We start from the raw sequence: 14,755 nt of genomic DNA on the forward strand, positions 1-14,755 counted from the left end.
CTTTGCTTGCCTGAAGAATTTTATGGAGAAGATGCCGACCCCTTCTTCTTAGAGCGCTAGGAATCTAACGGAAACGACATCATATATCTCAACATCATTGATGATTGGCATTTCATGTTCAATCTAGGGCTAAATGTTTCTTTGGGATACAAGTAATGTCATGCAAAATGGTCGTGTAGAGCATGTTACTGACAATATTTTAAAAAGACTTTACTTTAACTTTACAATTATAAAGATTAATTTGTGAGTGTCCGCATATAGCAGAACCTCCAAAGTATTGACGTGAATCAAAAGACAGCAAATATTATTGCAGGAGTAAAGATGCAAGATGCGATCTTGACACTTGCCGTACAGATCGATGTAGAATTGTAGCAACACTTGAGGTTTGTGGGTCTGAACGGTTTTCATTCATGTGACAATACAATGCGCAACTCTATTTCAGAGACTCTACGATGGCATATGTTCAGCTGAACAGTGCTAGACTATTATTCGATTATTCGGAAGATCAATAACCTTCAGCAGTCTCCATTGAGATTCTCCAGAATCTGTGATTTCTCAAGGACCGAAAGTCAGCAACCCATTGCCGCAGTGGTAATCAATAAACTTGTCCAGAATGTTACTATATACACACCTAGTACTCGGAACATAAGGCTGATCGGGCTCTAAATTCACACCCTGCGTAATGCTAATTATAATGATTCAACTTCCAAGATTGATATGGAAATGAAAGTGTACAAGAATAAGAGTGCAAAGTTAGGGATTCCTCAACAAGACATGATTCACGTACCTACCTATAGGTAAATACTTCTTGAACAAGTCATCAGTTCGTACACCTGAGATAGCGACGTGCAGCATCACTCCTTCCATACCTGCTTATTTAGCATGCATGTATGGCACATCTTGTACGGTCGGTCTTGCTTTTTCTAATACTGATATCTATGACTGTAACCACACAACAATAAGCTTGAACTGCAAAAACGACCAAGATGAGTGATGTTCACAGGTTTAATTCTACATGGGTTCATGAGTCATGACAAGTCAGAATTGAGATGATGGATATTCACCCGGATGAATTTGCTTGACACATTCGTCGAACATGAAAAGCTTCATGGGCTTGTATGGATAATCTGTGATCATCACTCTCTCGATATTGATAAGTTAGAGACCACTTGCATGGCGCATCACATCATGGTAATTCGGTGTTGCACGGCATCTTGTATGTGTCGACAACAGTCAAATGCCAGACATTCAACCACCATCCAGATCATACATATCAGGTTCATACGTTGTGGCATCAGGTGTACTTCAACAACCTTCATGACAGCATGCAACCATTCATCACTCATTTCATCACCATGACAAGGTAATGCATCAAATCAAAAATACAAATTTACAAAGATTGGAATGTATGGCCAATCATTGCGACCCTTCCTATAGTGAAAAAGGAAGCGCCGCACCCAAGATCGATCAATTTCTCTCCATTTCGACTGACGATTCTCAAGGTCGTGGAAACCTCACATCATCACGAATGATGACGGGTTTCTCACCGAAAATGCTTTATAGCGAATGTGATGTATGCGTTGTACTTCCGAAGAAGTTTGTGAAGAAGAAAAAGAGAAATCTTGGGAAGTGTCTGAACCTTTTTATCTTCGATTTTTTTTTCATTCGCTTAATCATCCACGATCTAGACCATCTCGGGATTAGTGTCAATCACCCCACCACTCAACCCGCGAAATGGGACAAGCCTGACAAAAAAACTTATTGACTGACCTATTGCCCCGCGTTGAATTATAATTTGTAACTAACAAACTTCATCGTTTGATTCAGAATCTCCAGATTTCTATTCATTTAAAGTACGTGATAAATTGTTCAATTCCCATCTCTTTTACCTTCAATTTGTGTCGATTACTCTTTTCACTCACACAGATTCTTGCAGCAAAGCACAATGTCTGCCCAAAAGACTGGTCAGTTAGTCTTATGCCATTCAAATAGAGAAAGGAAAGATTGTAATTAATAGAACCTCCTCGACTGACATGATTCAATAGCTATCATTTCTGTCTATGACAAGAAGGGGCTTCTTGATTTGGCCAAGGGATTGATCAAGCAGAATGTTCGTCTTCTTGCTTCAGGTGGGACCTCTAAAATGATTAGAGAGTCTGGTTTCCCAGTTGAGTAAGACGCTCCCTTACCCTTTGAACCTTTCGACCTTGAAACCCTTATCACCAATGCGATAATATATCATTTACATCTCTAACGTGTAAAATTAGAGATGTTTCCGCAATCACTCATGCCCCAGAGATGTTGGGTGGTAGAGTCAAGACACTCCATCCATCAGTTCACGCCGGGATCCTTGCTCGCGACCTTGCATCCGACGAAAAAGATCTCGCAGAGCAGAACATCGACAAAGTAGACTACGTCATCTGCAACCTTTACCCTTTCAAGGAGACAATCAACAAGATTAATGTTACAATCCCTGAGGCTGTCGAGGATATTGATATTGGAGGAGTTACTTTGATCAGAGCTGCTGCCAAAAACCACACTCGAGTCACAATCTTGACCGACCCAGGAGATTATCCAGAATTCTTGGAAGAGCTTGCGAAGGGTGATGTCACAGAGCGTAGCAGAAAGTTGTATGCATTGAAGGCATTTGAACATACTGCGGATTATGACGCTTCCATCTCGGATTATTTCCGCAAGCAATATGCTGGAGAGGGTGTACAACAACTTGCTTTGAGATATGGTGCCAACCCACACCAGAAGCCTGCTCAAGCCTACGTCAGTGAGGGACCTATGCCATTCAAGGTTCTTTGTGGCTCCCCAGGATATGTCAATCTTTTAGACGCTCTTAATGCATGGCCTTTAGTTAAGGAGCTCAAGGCCGCCCTTGGTCACCCAGCAGCGGCCAGTTTCAAGCACGTCTCACCTGCAGGTGCTGCAATTGGTGTTCCTCTCACAGCTGATGAGCGTAAAGTCTACATGGTCGATGACATTGCTGGTTTGGAGAATTCTCCTTTGGCTCAAGCATACGCACGTGCCAGAGGTGCCGACCGAATGAGCAGTTTCGGAGATATGATCGCATTGAGTGATATCGTTGACGTTCCAACTGCCAAGATTATTTCAAGAGAAGTTTCGGATGGTGTTATTGCTCCAGGCTACGAGGATGCCGCCCTTGAGATCTTGAGAAAAAAGAAGGGTGGTAAGTACCTTGTCCTTCAAATGGACCCCGACTTCACACCACCTACACAAGAGACAAGAACCGTTTATGGTATCAACTTGAGCCAACGCCGCAACGATATTGTCATTTCCCCCAAGTCATTCTCTTCCATCATTACACCAAAAGAGTCCGCTCCTCTTTCCGACTCAGCTGTCCGAGACTTGACAGTGGCTACTATCGCATTGAAATATACACAAAGTAACTCTGTTTGCTACGCCCTAAATGGTCAAGTCATTGGCTTGGGAGCTGGTCAACAATCTCGCATTCACTGCACCCGACTTGCCGGAGATAAGGCCGATAACTGGTGGTTGAGGTTTCATCCACGTGTTTTGGGTATCAAGTTCAAGACTGGTACCAAGCGCCCTGACAAGAGCAATGCAATTGATCTCCTCGTCAGTGGTGAATTGCCAAAATCTGGTCCAGAGCGTGAAGGATACGAAGGTTTCTTTGAAGAGGTTCCTGCCGAGTTCACCGAAAAGGAGAGAGAAGAATGGATGTCGAAACTCACTCAAGTTGCAGTTTCCAGTGATGCATTTGTAAGTTTACGTTATTTCTATTCTCTCATTTTATGCACTACTAACTTGACTAGTTCCCATTCATCGACAATGTCTACCGTGCTGCAAGATCAGGTGTTAAGTACATTGCTGCACCAAGTGGCAGTCAAAATGATTCATATGTCTTTGAAACTGCTGAAAAGCTTGACATCACATTTGTCGAGCAAAGCATTCGTTTGTTCCACCACTAAATTGTCTATTTCGTAAGGTTCGGGATAGCGAGCGGATATTGCAAGGTTGGAAACCTTGCTTCAACCCATTTGAGGGAAAAATTCTAGAGATACCCTACCATAGAAACGACCCACAGGGCGTAACGTGATATGAAAATTCAACATTTGTGACTATTTTTCAATTCAATTGAGCTTTCAGGCACATTTTTTGCTTTGCTATCATGACCATGGAGTACCTATATGTAGTATAATCCACGTGCATAATCAGAGTAAGACAAATTCATCGAATTCTTGCGACTTCCTGAAACGTAGGATTGGGCAGGAAATGATAAGACCGTTCTTGTCGACCCATCGGCGCAGACATGCAGCCATGACTTTCAACTGGAAACATGAATCTGCAACATGCAAAGAACTTTTTTTAGAGCATTATTATATCATCTGGGGTTCGGTAATGTTGAAAAGGCGTTCGTAAATTGTGATGTCGCTTTTCACTGGTGCGTTCGACACCTGAGAGGACAGATGATGGGTGAATGGAGTCAGCACTAGAACTACGGTATCTCTCGTGCAACAGCCCAGTGTAAGGGTGTTCGTACGGGTAACTGCTTGCCTAGTATTCAATTCAGATGGGATACGGACTTTGGGAGAATAGCCTAGGTACTCATGCTTATGATCTATTTTATTATTATCATCATTGTTATGGTTATCGTTACATCTAGATTTCTAATGGAACGGATGAGCGGGAATTTGCAAAGGCGTCTGGACTGTGATTTGTTTGTCTTTGATCTGTTTAAAATAGAAACAGACATAGACATGGGAAATATCTTGGAATTGATTGCATGAATTGAATGGAAAATTTCTCTTGAAAAATGATTTGAATTGATAATTCGATCTATGTAATCATTTTATTATTATTGATATTTTGCAACCAGTAATACTAATACGGATGAATGTGTATGCGTGTACTATCACATCTTTTAAATATAGATTCTTTTATCTGGATGGATAATGTGTATGTGTGTGTACCTGCCTATCTATATATGGTACCTGCCTCAAGCCTGCGTAGTGCGGTGCGTGGATGCTTGATAAATCTAATGGGCATTCCTTTGCATTATGATTAATTGCCTGGTAGTTTTTTCCATCATACTCCGTAGACAAAGTTAGTATAGAATATGATATAGCAAAAATAGTTCTTTAATATCGAAGGAAAATCTATCTATTGGATATCAATCGATATTGAAATTCTCTATCGAATGATCAAACGATAGATGTCCAAGCTTCTTCTGATAATGAAGGATTGATTGGATTCTGAAGATCAATACGGTAGATAGAGACTTTGGTGATGCTGGTCAAGGGTCCATCAGAAATGGTACTTGTCGTTCTTACAGAAGTAGATGCCGCCAAGTCCGTGCTGATGAAGGGGGAGGATGGATAAATCGCGATTGGTGCTGACATACTTAGTATGTTTGTTTACCGCCCGAGCTAGTCCTCGCTAATGCGGATAGGCTGGGGGAGTAGTTGCTGTTTTAGTTGTGTAAGATTTATCTCGATTGTTAAATGCAACCAAAACTTTGAAGCCAATACATAAATTGTGATTGTGGTCCCCTGTTTATTCATCGTGCACACCATGTTCGGATTTAAAAGCAGCATGTATATCACTAACAAATCATAGCCGAAAGATTCAATTTTCACTCTCACTCGCATCATGAGTCGCATGTGTTTCCTTCAAGCATTAATATCGGTTTCCTCCAATCATATCCTGGTTTGCATCGTTCACACATCCAATATGCAGATGCAAAGTGCCAAAGAGGTCAGCCCGGGAGTATTGAAGGGAATTGAAATCCCCCGCTCTGCAAATCATTGATAAAGACCAGGTCAGAAAATGGCCCTGAGTGGTGGTGTAGTGAAGAGTGGGCGCCAAAAAAAGATGAGAGATGGGTAGTACCACCTTACTCATTTGCTTCTAACCGTGTAATTTCTGCTTGCAATTTTCTGTCTTCTATATCGTTTTCAATTTTCTCCATCTCTTTCTGCATGTTCAAAAGTATCTTTTGCGTATGTTTGATATTCCTCTCGTGGCTGAAAATCCAACAAATGTCGAATCATTTATAACAAATCTCACTCAGCCTTGTGTTGAGACCGCAGTTCTTGCCCCCATCGATCTAGACAATATATCGACGGGTAGAACCACACACTTTCTACTTTTGTTTAGTTCGTGCGAATAGAAAAACGCATCTTTGATGCACACTATCAGCGGGCGTCTATTTCGGTCCCAATATCTGTAAGGTTAGACCCCACCATTCATCCAGTTATATTCTTTCCCTTCAGTGCGAGGCCAATATTTGGCCACTAGGTGTCCGATATCCTGGTCTTGCATCTGGTCTACAAGTCATATCATTGCTCTCCATCTCCCGCTTTCTTCAAACAGTCGTACGAAGCCTGGTATTTTATTCCAATTTTTTGCTTTTGTCGTTGTTGCGCGCGCTACACAAAACCCTACGGCATCCCCTCATCTTCAAGAACTGTTTTGTCTTTTTTCTCCCTTGGTAGCTGGTCTCTAATTGTACAACCTTTTCTTCCTTTAACCATTTTACTTGCTTGCACTTCCATTGATAGTGCTTTTGGTCAAGTCTCTTTTTGGCCTCACGATATACTCTAGTAACTTGCGTCAATTTGTCCTTCCTTCCTTTTCAATTCATCACAATGTCATGTTAGTAGTCTGACTATTAGTTATCGTTGATGTATCCGTATGCTCATTGATTTATTTAGCACCACCAACAAACAAGAGGCGTCCACCTCCCCTCACACAGCCCCGATCCTCTAGCGATTCATCTACAGCTTCATCAGCTTCATCACTCAAAGTTCCTCGAACACCCAGATTCGCCGAAGCGACGGCTGTATATTCTCCTGTAGATGATAAGAGATCACCATTTGCAGATCCTCCAAGCACATCAGATTCCCACGCCCCGAAATCACAAGCATACATGGCTCAATCACAACCCTCCGATATTGGCTTCGGCTACATATCAGATAATCAAAGACAATCTCAAGGTGTTCCGGTTGAGATGCCACTCACACCATCATCACCATTGAAAAGCGCGTTAAGAGTACCCGGCACGCCGGGAAGAATGATGAACCCATTAAGTCCGACATTTCGAGAGGAACAGGTTTTAGAAAAGCATGAGGAAATGACTGAGAAGGAACAAGTCAAGGACTTGGTATGAGAATCTTCAAGACAATGATCTTGATTTATACTAACAATTGAGCAGAAAGTCAAGACCAGAGTCAGAGTAGCAAAGCTACTCCTAAGATTTGTAAACTTCAGCTGCAGTCTAATCGTTCTCGCCATGATCTCAACTTCCGTCACCATCTTCAACGCAACCAAATCATTACCAGCCCGAAGCAATCTTCCGCCCTGGGCAGAGGGTACAAAGACTTGGCCTCAAATAGTCGTTCTTTCAGTATCCTGCGTATCACTTGCACTTTGTCTAGTTGTCTTCTACAATTATTGGAAAGGAGGCCACAAGCGAGCAGAGAAGGTTGCGGTTTATTATACGCTCTTTGCAGTCGCCTACTTTATCTTCAGTACAGTTATGTGGGCAGTAGCAGCTGGTATCTTACAGGGTGCAAGAAACTCTGGAAATAACAAAGATATCTGGGGCTGGTCATGTGTCGACAACAAAAGACGAGAAATATTTCAAGAAGAAGTAGACTATGCCCTAGTCTGCCGATTGCAAGTAAGTTTCTCCCCTCGTTCAATTCATTCTCGCAATTCATTCCAACACCTTCACTCTAGTCCTGGGGTCTCGTCTGTTGCATCATCGAAGTCGTCCTCGAATCCATCACCATCGCCATCTACGGCGTCGTCTTCTACCGCTACTATTCCAAACAACGACTTCGCAAGTCCATGGCCATTCGCGATCGCGCTCGCTCAGATCTCTACCTCGCTCAACTCCGCTCCCAATCTGCACCCAACACGCCTGGTTTTGGCCCCTTGAGCCCCTCCTACTCCCAATACGCCAAATCTCCGAAATTCCCACCGAGCGCGTATCAGAATGGGCCGGATGCCGAGGAAGGTCATGGAACGAGATTTGTAGAGGCAAAGCCGTACGGTGGAATGAGTGCAGCGAAACCGTTTACCCTACAAGCACCTCCGATTAAAGTGCAAAGCGCCACGCCGAAGATGGATCAGGGAGGATTCGAAGCTCAGACTCCTCCGCCGCCACCACCTCAGCAGCAACAACAGAGAGTTGTGGAACATGTGGATGCGGCGCCGGGCGAACAAACTTATGCTAGTGTACCGATACCCGGTGCATATGCTAGTCCGCTTCCGAATTCGGGGAGATAGAATTGTTGGAGAATAAGAAGGTGTGAATGTAGATAATTTATTTGGGTCTGTGGTGTGAGGGTGGGTGGATAGTTTTTTGGAATTCTTGGGCTGGGACTTGGATTTGAATTTGGGTTCTTGTGTGTGGTTGGTGTCTAGGACATACACACACAGTACACCCGTACTTTATATTGTTCCTTGACATTTATTTTCTTTTTCCCTATTTCTTTTCTAAACTATCTTTTTGATGGACGGAGTTTGGTCGGTTGGCTGGAAGATACTCCCTATAACGCTGCAGTCGTTTACAATTTCTTTTTTTGCTTTAACAGTTAAAGTGTATGTATGGATGAAAGGGTGTGGATGAAGGGGCAAGGGGTAGCATTGCACTACCACGGTATATCGGCGGATGAAACAACCGAACGAACAAACAAACCAGGGGAGAGAGAGATGAAAGGATGAATAGGATAAACACATCCACTCCCACGATACCAGGACTCAGAAAGAAACCCGAGAAACCCAAAAGAAGCCCCCACTCGTTGAAAAGAAAGAAGCTGGACTTGAAATCTACATTAATATTGCTGGATGCAATTTTGGAAATACAATACGCCTAGGAATCCGGAGTTGGAAGATTCGCTATCTAGATTGATTGTGCGCCATGAAAATGAAAGAATGCCTATCTACCTACCTACCTACTATTGTACCTTTGCTCTCTCCTCGTCGCTTAACTCTTGATGCGTGATTCTCGGTCTTTGATTTCCCTTTCATCAATTCACATTCTATACCCACAAACTCACAGCATCACATTACATTACATTCCATCCATTCGAAATCCACATCTTGAATCTTTCCTTCTCTTCTCTTCTCATCTTCTCTTTCCTGCCAACCCAATTTCCCTCTTATCTCATCTCTCAATTTCTCCTCCCAATGCAATATAGGCAATCTATCCCCCGTCCACACACACATATGTATACCAACACTGCCCCCCCTCCCTCTCCAAATACCCACGATCCCACAATCTTAAAAGTCAATCTTAACAGCATACCAGCGCCACATTGATGAAACCCCAGCACACCACTTCATTCTTCTTCCTAGGTTCTAACATGTATGATCATGTTGGAATTGATACCCTACCCCCCTTCCCCCCCCTTGTATACAACACAAAACATCTTTTTCAATTTCGCATTTCCTAATATATAATACCTAATATTCACTAAGTAAGAATATTCCTTTTCTAACCTTGTTATCGAATTTTACATTTCCCCGTAAATTGGTATGATACGATACGATGCGATATGATACGATACGAATGATACTACCTACGTAGGTAGGATACCTAATCAAGACTCGCACCATCTACATATACGAGATATCTCAATCCTAATCTCGATAACAATTAACCAACTGCCTACTACCAACATAGTAGAGTATATTGTTCCCCTACGAGCCTACTCCTACTCACACTCCTTCTTCTCACTTGACGTTATATTCTCCCTCCCTTCCTCCCCTCCCCTCCCCTCCTGCCCCGTTCATCACCTTAACAAATCCCATCATTTCACATGCTTAACTCCCACAACTCCTCTTTTAATCAACCTATTGATTTTCATACCTCTCAACCCTCACCTCTCACCTCCGTTCCCCCTTCCCATATCTTGTTTCCCCTTCTTATTTCCAATCCCCAATCTCCTTTCCAAACACCACTCCTCACCAAATCACCACTTAGTACCCACATATCCCCAGAAATGAAATCCGTGCCGCAATCTGTCTGTGCCGCAGACCAACATGTTAATCAACGGATGTCTCGATTCTCGCCGCTTGGGAGATTTGATGGTCTGATGGTTAGCCCTTTTGTATCCATATCTGAATGATGCCAGGCTGGGTTGTTGTATAGCTTGTGTTAGATACTGGCCTAGTATGCAATGTATATATATACCGTCTTAACTCAACAAACTTGGAATCTACCAAATCGTTTACTGAAGACCATCCGAAGGTTTGGTCTCTCGTGGTTTTGCGAGTAGTGAACAAACAATTCTTAAGAATCAAAGCTGTCTTAAAGCTCGATTAGACATCAATGCAACGAACAAATATACTTATTCGGCCAAATTCAAAAATGCAAAAATCGTGATCTTTTTATTGAATAGGTATCAGCCCGTAATTGCATTAAGAATTCCATCCATCATCTATCTTTCTTCATCTTTTGCATTGCTTTACCCCCTCTAGGTGAAATGCACAAACGCACGCACGCACTCTCCGATATCTTTTTGATACTCCAGCATCTGCATCTCTCCTAGCCCATAACCCATTGTACGAGTACAGTGTTGCAAAGCGCCTCTCCCACGTCACCAATTCTCCTCTCCTTTCTCATATCTCTCTCATGTTCCACGCCGCAAATTCATTTTCCAACAGCCTTCTCAACCTTTGCCTCAGCCTTCTTCACAGCCTCCACGACACTCTCCTTAACACCCTCTACCCCAGTTCCGATCTTTGCCTTGGCTTCGGCCTCTTTACCCCCCCATTGATGGTATTGCATCCATCTGTAACCCTGTGTGAGTTGTGCGCCTTCATTCACGAAGTGGCAGAGAAAGAGAAGAGGATTGAGTGGTGTGACAGCGAGGGAGTAGCGCATGAAAGTTGCGGAGTAAATGCAGAGTGCCAAAGTCATTTTACCCGAAATCCTATTTGAGGAAAATAATTAGCTACTTGGTTTTCAAGATTTGAATTTAGATTTAGAAGAGGGGAGAAGAGAGAGACATACAAATCAGGACTCTTTTGTGTGTCCATTACTGCGGCGACGGGAATACCGAAGTTGGAGACTGGACCCCAGAAATCTGATCATAGTGTTAGAAGATAATCTCATGTATATATTCCATACGCTCTATGAGATTCCGGAGCTGCGAATGCCAAATCTGGATTTTGGAATCCGAGTTTCTCTAACCCGTCAATTTCCCACCCATTCTCCTGATCCTCACACTCAATCTTTCCCAACACTGGAATCAACTTTCACCTCCTCAGCCCACTTCTGATTCCTTCACGCAGCTCTCAATTTGATCCTGCCAATGCCCATCCATCCCGAAACCCAGCTCTCTCCCTCCTACCCTCTTTCCCGGTTTAAAAAGATTAGAAGAACTTACGGGTAGAACAAACATAGCTAACCGCAGGGTTACTACGAATCTTCGCATTAATTGCTTTGACCAACGCAGCCATCTTGAATATTTTTCGAGGTATTCTGGATGGTGAAGTGATTGTTGTTGTTTGGTTACCCAGCTGCCAAAAGAGGTTTTGATGGGACGGACGGAACAACGTGCTGGGATCGGATTTACCCTGAATTTGTCCGAGAATTATATTTTGATGTAGTGTCACGTGGTGACGGGACTGGATTTGAATGGGTGAGTTTTAGGGGAAAATGAGAAGAGAAGATGGTAAGATTAAATCAATTTAATGATGTGAGTGAGAACTACAACACCTGCATTGCGAGAATGAGCAAAATTATATAGAATTCAATTAGCGTTGTCGCTTTGCTTGCTTGCTTTTATGCTACAAATTTGCGAATTTTGGTATGTGAAGTCAAAAGCCACCCCTCAACGCCTTTATTCAGATTGAATTTAACCTTCTCTGCATTGCCCCTATCATGCATGTCCATGAGTTTCCTTTGGATCTCTCTTCTCTTATTTCTTTACCGATCATCATGTTCAATATGCCTTGACCATTCATCAGATTACATGCAGCTTGCTCCTCTGAGAATATTCTTTAAGATTCAATTTGAAACGATCGTGTAACCCATTGTTCTTCAGATATCTATCTGCGAGGTGGAGCAAAACCTCCTGGTGGACCAGGTGGACCAGGGAAACCTGGAGGAGGAAATCCACCACCAAATCCTGGAGGTGGTGCACCTCTTCCAAATGGCGGAGGAGCTGGCATACCCGGGAAACCACCAATTCCAACAGCAGGACCAGCCAAGCCCCCTCTTCCAGCAGCTGGTCGCGCGATTCCAGTTCCAGCGGCCATAGCAGCTGATGGTACAGCACCACCTGGGACGCTGGCACCTAAACGAGAACTTGGATCTGCTGGTGGTGGTGATTCGACAGAAAGAGATATGACGTGTGTGCCTCGAATAATAGTAAGACCTAATGTACGCTTTTCTTCGGTTTCAACAAGAGGTGGTGCAGTGGAACTAGCTCCAGGAGCAGCTGTACTTTTTGGTGCCTTGCGCTTGACGCGTCTGAATTCTTCGGTATCGGCGAGAACGAGGTTCATGTGCTATTGAATAGTTAGCATGACCCATTGTGATTGATGCATAGGAATTCGACCTTATCAAATGCTAACATCTGTCCGACCATTTGACGCCCATCATTCATAGTCACTCTCATCCGGTAGTTGATCTATAACTCAATCAGTCCACATCTCAGGTCGAAAGGGTCGCGCAAAGCTGCAATGGCTGCATTGAAGGATATCACATACGAGACCGGCCTGTAGAAAGAGTAAATGTCAGCCTATAATGTCAACACAAGCTTGTAATGGTTTTAAGAAGGGGGTTTTAAACTCACCATCTTTCCCTGCTTGTTCGCCATGATGATGACTTTTGAGTGCGCGTTATTACGGCTCTCTGGGTTTCAAAGAATGTGTATAGAAGTTCGATGACTTCTTTTGATTTCACAGCTCTATTATGAGTATATGAGTTCTTGATATGAGGTTCTTCAAGATTGTACAAGGCTGGCTCGAGCTTCAAATGAAAAAGTATTGAAGCCTCAAACACGAGGCCACACAAAATGATTACCTAAACATCGTCGCCCACCTTTTAGGGTTTGCGCACTTATTAGCGAATATAACTTTTTGGACCTTTTCGAATTTCTTTTTGAATTTGACGATCCACGACGAAAAACGACAATTCCCCACGACTAATCGTAACAGCATCATTCAAAATGGCTGCATCCGGAGAGAAGACCGCAAACCCCATGAAGGAGCTTAAAATCCAGAAGCTCGTTCTCAACATCTCCGTCGGAGAATCTGGTGACAGACTTACCCGTGCTGCCAAAGTTTTGGAACAATTGAGTGGTCAAACCCCAGTTTACAGTAGGCATCCACCAATTACAGCAATGATTCGTTGGGAAATTCCTTTAACATTTAAACCACAGGCAAGGCCAGATACACTGTCCGTACCTTCGGTATCCGTCGTAACGAAAAGATCGCTGTTCACGTCACCGTCCGTGGCCCAAAGGCTGAGGAAATTTTGGAGCGTGGATTGAAGGTCAAGGAATATGAGCTCCGCAAGCGCAACTTCTCTGAGACCGGTAACTTCGGTTTCGGTATCTCCGAACACATCGATCTCGGTATCAAGTACGACCCTGCGATCGGTATTTACGGAATGGATTTCTACGCCTGCATGACCCGCCCAGGTGAGCGTGTTGCCAAGCGTCGTCGCTGCAAGACCTCCATTGGTGCCAACCACAAGATCAAGCGTGATGAGACCGTCAAGTATGTGTTCACCGAAGAATTTAATGTCAATGATTGTGCTAACATTTCAACTTAGATGGTTCAAGAACCGTTTCGAGGGTATCGTCAGATAAGCGTTTCAATCAAAAAAATATGGCATGGGCTTCTAGTGTATCGATTCGGCGAGTTCTTTAGGATTTTGTCGTAACGTGGGCTTATGGAGTTATTGACAGGAAAACAAGGGGCATCATTGGTTGTACTTTACTGCATCTACGGATCAGATTACAATGAAGCAGTTCATCCAACTGTTCAGCTTGCTTCCTATTCGGATCAAGTCTGCGGCCTTAGAGACCGACCGGCTTGCCGGCTTTTCTTGCAAGTGCTGATTGCATATTTGTGATATGAAATAAAACAAAATTCACACCAACCTCACATTTTAACTTGCTTGTTATTGGTGATATTCTGAACAGACTGGTGTAATATCGCGGGTACTGGTACTGGAGCAAAGCGATGGAAGATATGAGCCAAGTATGGCGTTTTTTTGCTTCAGCGCATTGAGAAACAAGAGTGTGAGATTCTAGATTGCTCTAGATTCATTGATGGATGTGCAATAGAATAGATTTATAGCAAAATCAAAACCAATCTTCAACACCCTCAATTTATATATACTAGTTCTTGTGAACTTCGAAAGTATTCACCCATACCTTTGAACAAACAAAAATCTGTGAGCAATAAGGTATTTGGCAACATATTAGATTGCACAAGTGTGTAGTCGTAGAGGTTTCATGGAATATACTAGGTATCTAATAGCTTTACTCAACATTCTCCAGATCTTGTTGATGTTCGAGAGCTGGAATTTAGAAGTCAAGTTAACTGGGCTAGATTACTATAGAGTATCTGCGCTTGAATGATTTTCGGAGCTATGTTTGAAGTCAATGGACAATTGTTTGCTTCTTTTCATCTTCCTTTCTTTTCCACGGGTATGTTATGTATGTATTACAATCTGGAAGAGGAATGAAGAAAATATGAAATGAAATTCGAGTAGAACGAGCGAGCAAAAGGGGGT

At 43.0% G+C, this 14,755-nt stretch overlaps 5 protein-coding genes across 5 annotated transcripts; 3 read left to right on the top strand and 2 right to left on the bottom strand.

Moving 5' to 3' along the window:
* Window positions 1-1,945: 1,945 nt before the first annotated feature.
* On the top strand, window positions 1,946-3,959 carry EAE98_005448 (uncharacterized protein; the record flags this gene model as incomplete). The annotated part of the gene is made up of 4 exons (XM_038953070.1): window positions 1,946-1,964; window positions 2,046-2,172; window positions 2,268-3,750; window positions 3,804-3,959. The coding sequence occupies 4 exons, from the start codon at window positions 1,946-1,948 to the stop codon at window positions 3,957-3,959; spliced, it is 1,785 nt and encodes a 594-aa protein (XP_038810912.1).
* A 2,679-nt stretch (window positions 3,960-6,638) lies between these two features.
* On the top strand, window positions 6,639-8,283 carry EAE98_005449 (uncharacterized protein; the record flags this gene model as incomplete). Its single annotated transcript, XM_038953071.1, has 4 exons — window positions 6,639-6,645; window positions 6,705-7,153; window positions 7,205-7,672; window positions 7,732-8,283. 4 exons carry the CDS (start codon window positions 6,639-6,641, stop codon window positions 8,281-8,283), a joined length of 1,476 nt encoding a protein of 491 aa, XP_038810913.1.
* A 2,368-nt stretch (window positions 8,284-10,651) lies between these two features.
* EAE98_005450 (uncharacterized protein) lies at window positions 10,652-11,463 on the bottom strand (the record flags this gene model as incomplete). Its single annotated transcript, XM_038953072.1, has 3 exons — window positions 10,652-10,934; window positions 11,015-11,087; window positions 11,391-11,463. 3 exons carry the CDS (start codon window positions 11,461-11,463, stop codon window positions 10,652-10,654), a joined length of 429 nt encoding a protein of 142 aa, XP_038810914.1.
* Window positions 11,464-12,054: 591 nt separating this feature from the next.
* On the bottom strand, window positions 12,055-12,827 carry EAE98_005451 (uncharacterized protein; the record flags this gene model as incomplete). The annotated part of the gene is made up of 4 exons (XM_038953073.1): window positions 12,055-12,516; window positions 12,567-12,638; window positions 12,718-12,726; window positions 12,804-12,827. 4 exons carry the CDS (start codon window positions 12,825-12,827, stop codon window positions 12,055-12,057), a joined length of 567 nt encoding a protein of 188 aa, XP_038810915.1.
* Window positions 12,828-13,088: 261 nt separating this feature from the next.
* Window positions 13,089-14,413, top strand: EAE98_005452 (uncharacterized protein). Its single transcript, XM_038953074.1, has 3 exons — window positions 13,089-13,329; window positions 13,392-13,731; window positions 13,787-14,413. Exons 1-3 carry the CDS (start codon window positions 13,179-13,181, stop codon window positions 13,821-13,823), a joined length of 528 nt encoding a protein of 175 aa, XP_038810916.1. The 5' UTR covers window positions 13,089-13,178; the 3' UTR covers window positions 13,824-14,413.
* Window positions 14,414-14,755: the final 342 nt, after the last annotated feature.

This window comes from Botrytis deweyae, assembly GCF_014898535.1.
Source record: "Botrytis deweyae strain B1 chromosome Unknown BDEW_010, whole genome shotgun sequence".
Taxonomy (NCBI): domain Eukaryota; kingdom Fungi; phylum Ascomycota; class Leotiomycetes; order Helotiales; family Sclerotiniaceae; genus Botrytis; species Botrytis deweyae.

Bases quoted from the DNA above. Each gene is read 5' to 3' on its own strand.
- EAE98_005452 (XM_038953074.1), top strand. From the start codon at position 13,179: ATGGCTGCATCCGGAGAGAAGACCGCAAACCCCATGAAGGAGCTTAAA. The intron at 13,330-13,391 runs GTAGGCATCCAC...TTTAAACCACAG, and splicing joins TGGTCAAACCCCAGTTTACA to GCAAGGCCAGATACACTGTC. The intron at 13,732-13,786 runs GTATGTGTTCAC...ATTTCAACTTAG, and splicing joins AAGCGTGATGAGACCGTCAA to ATGGTTCAAGAACCGTTTCG.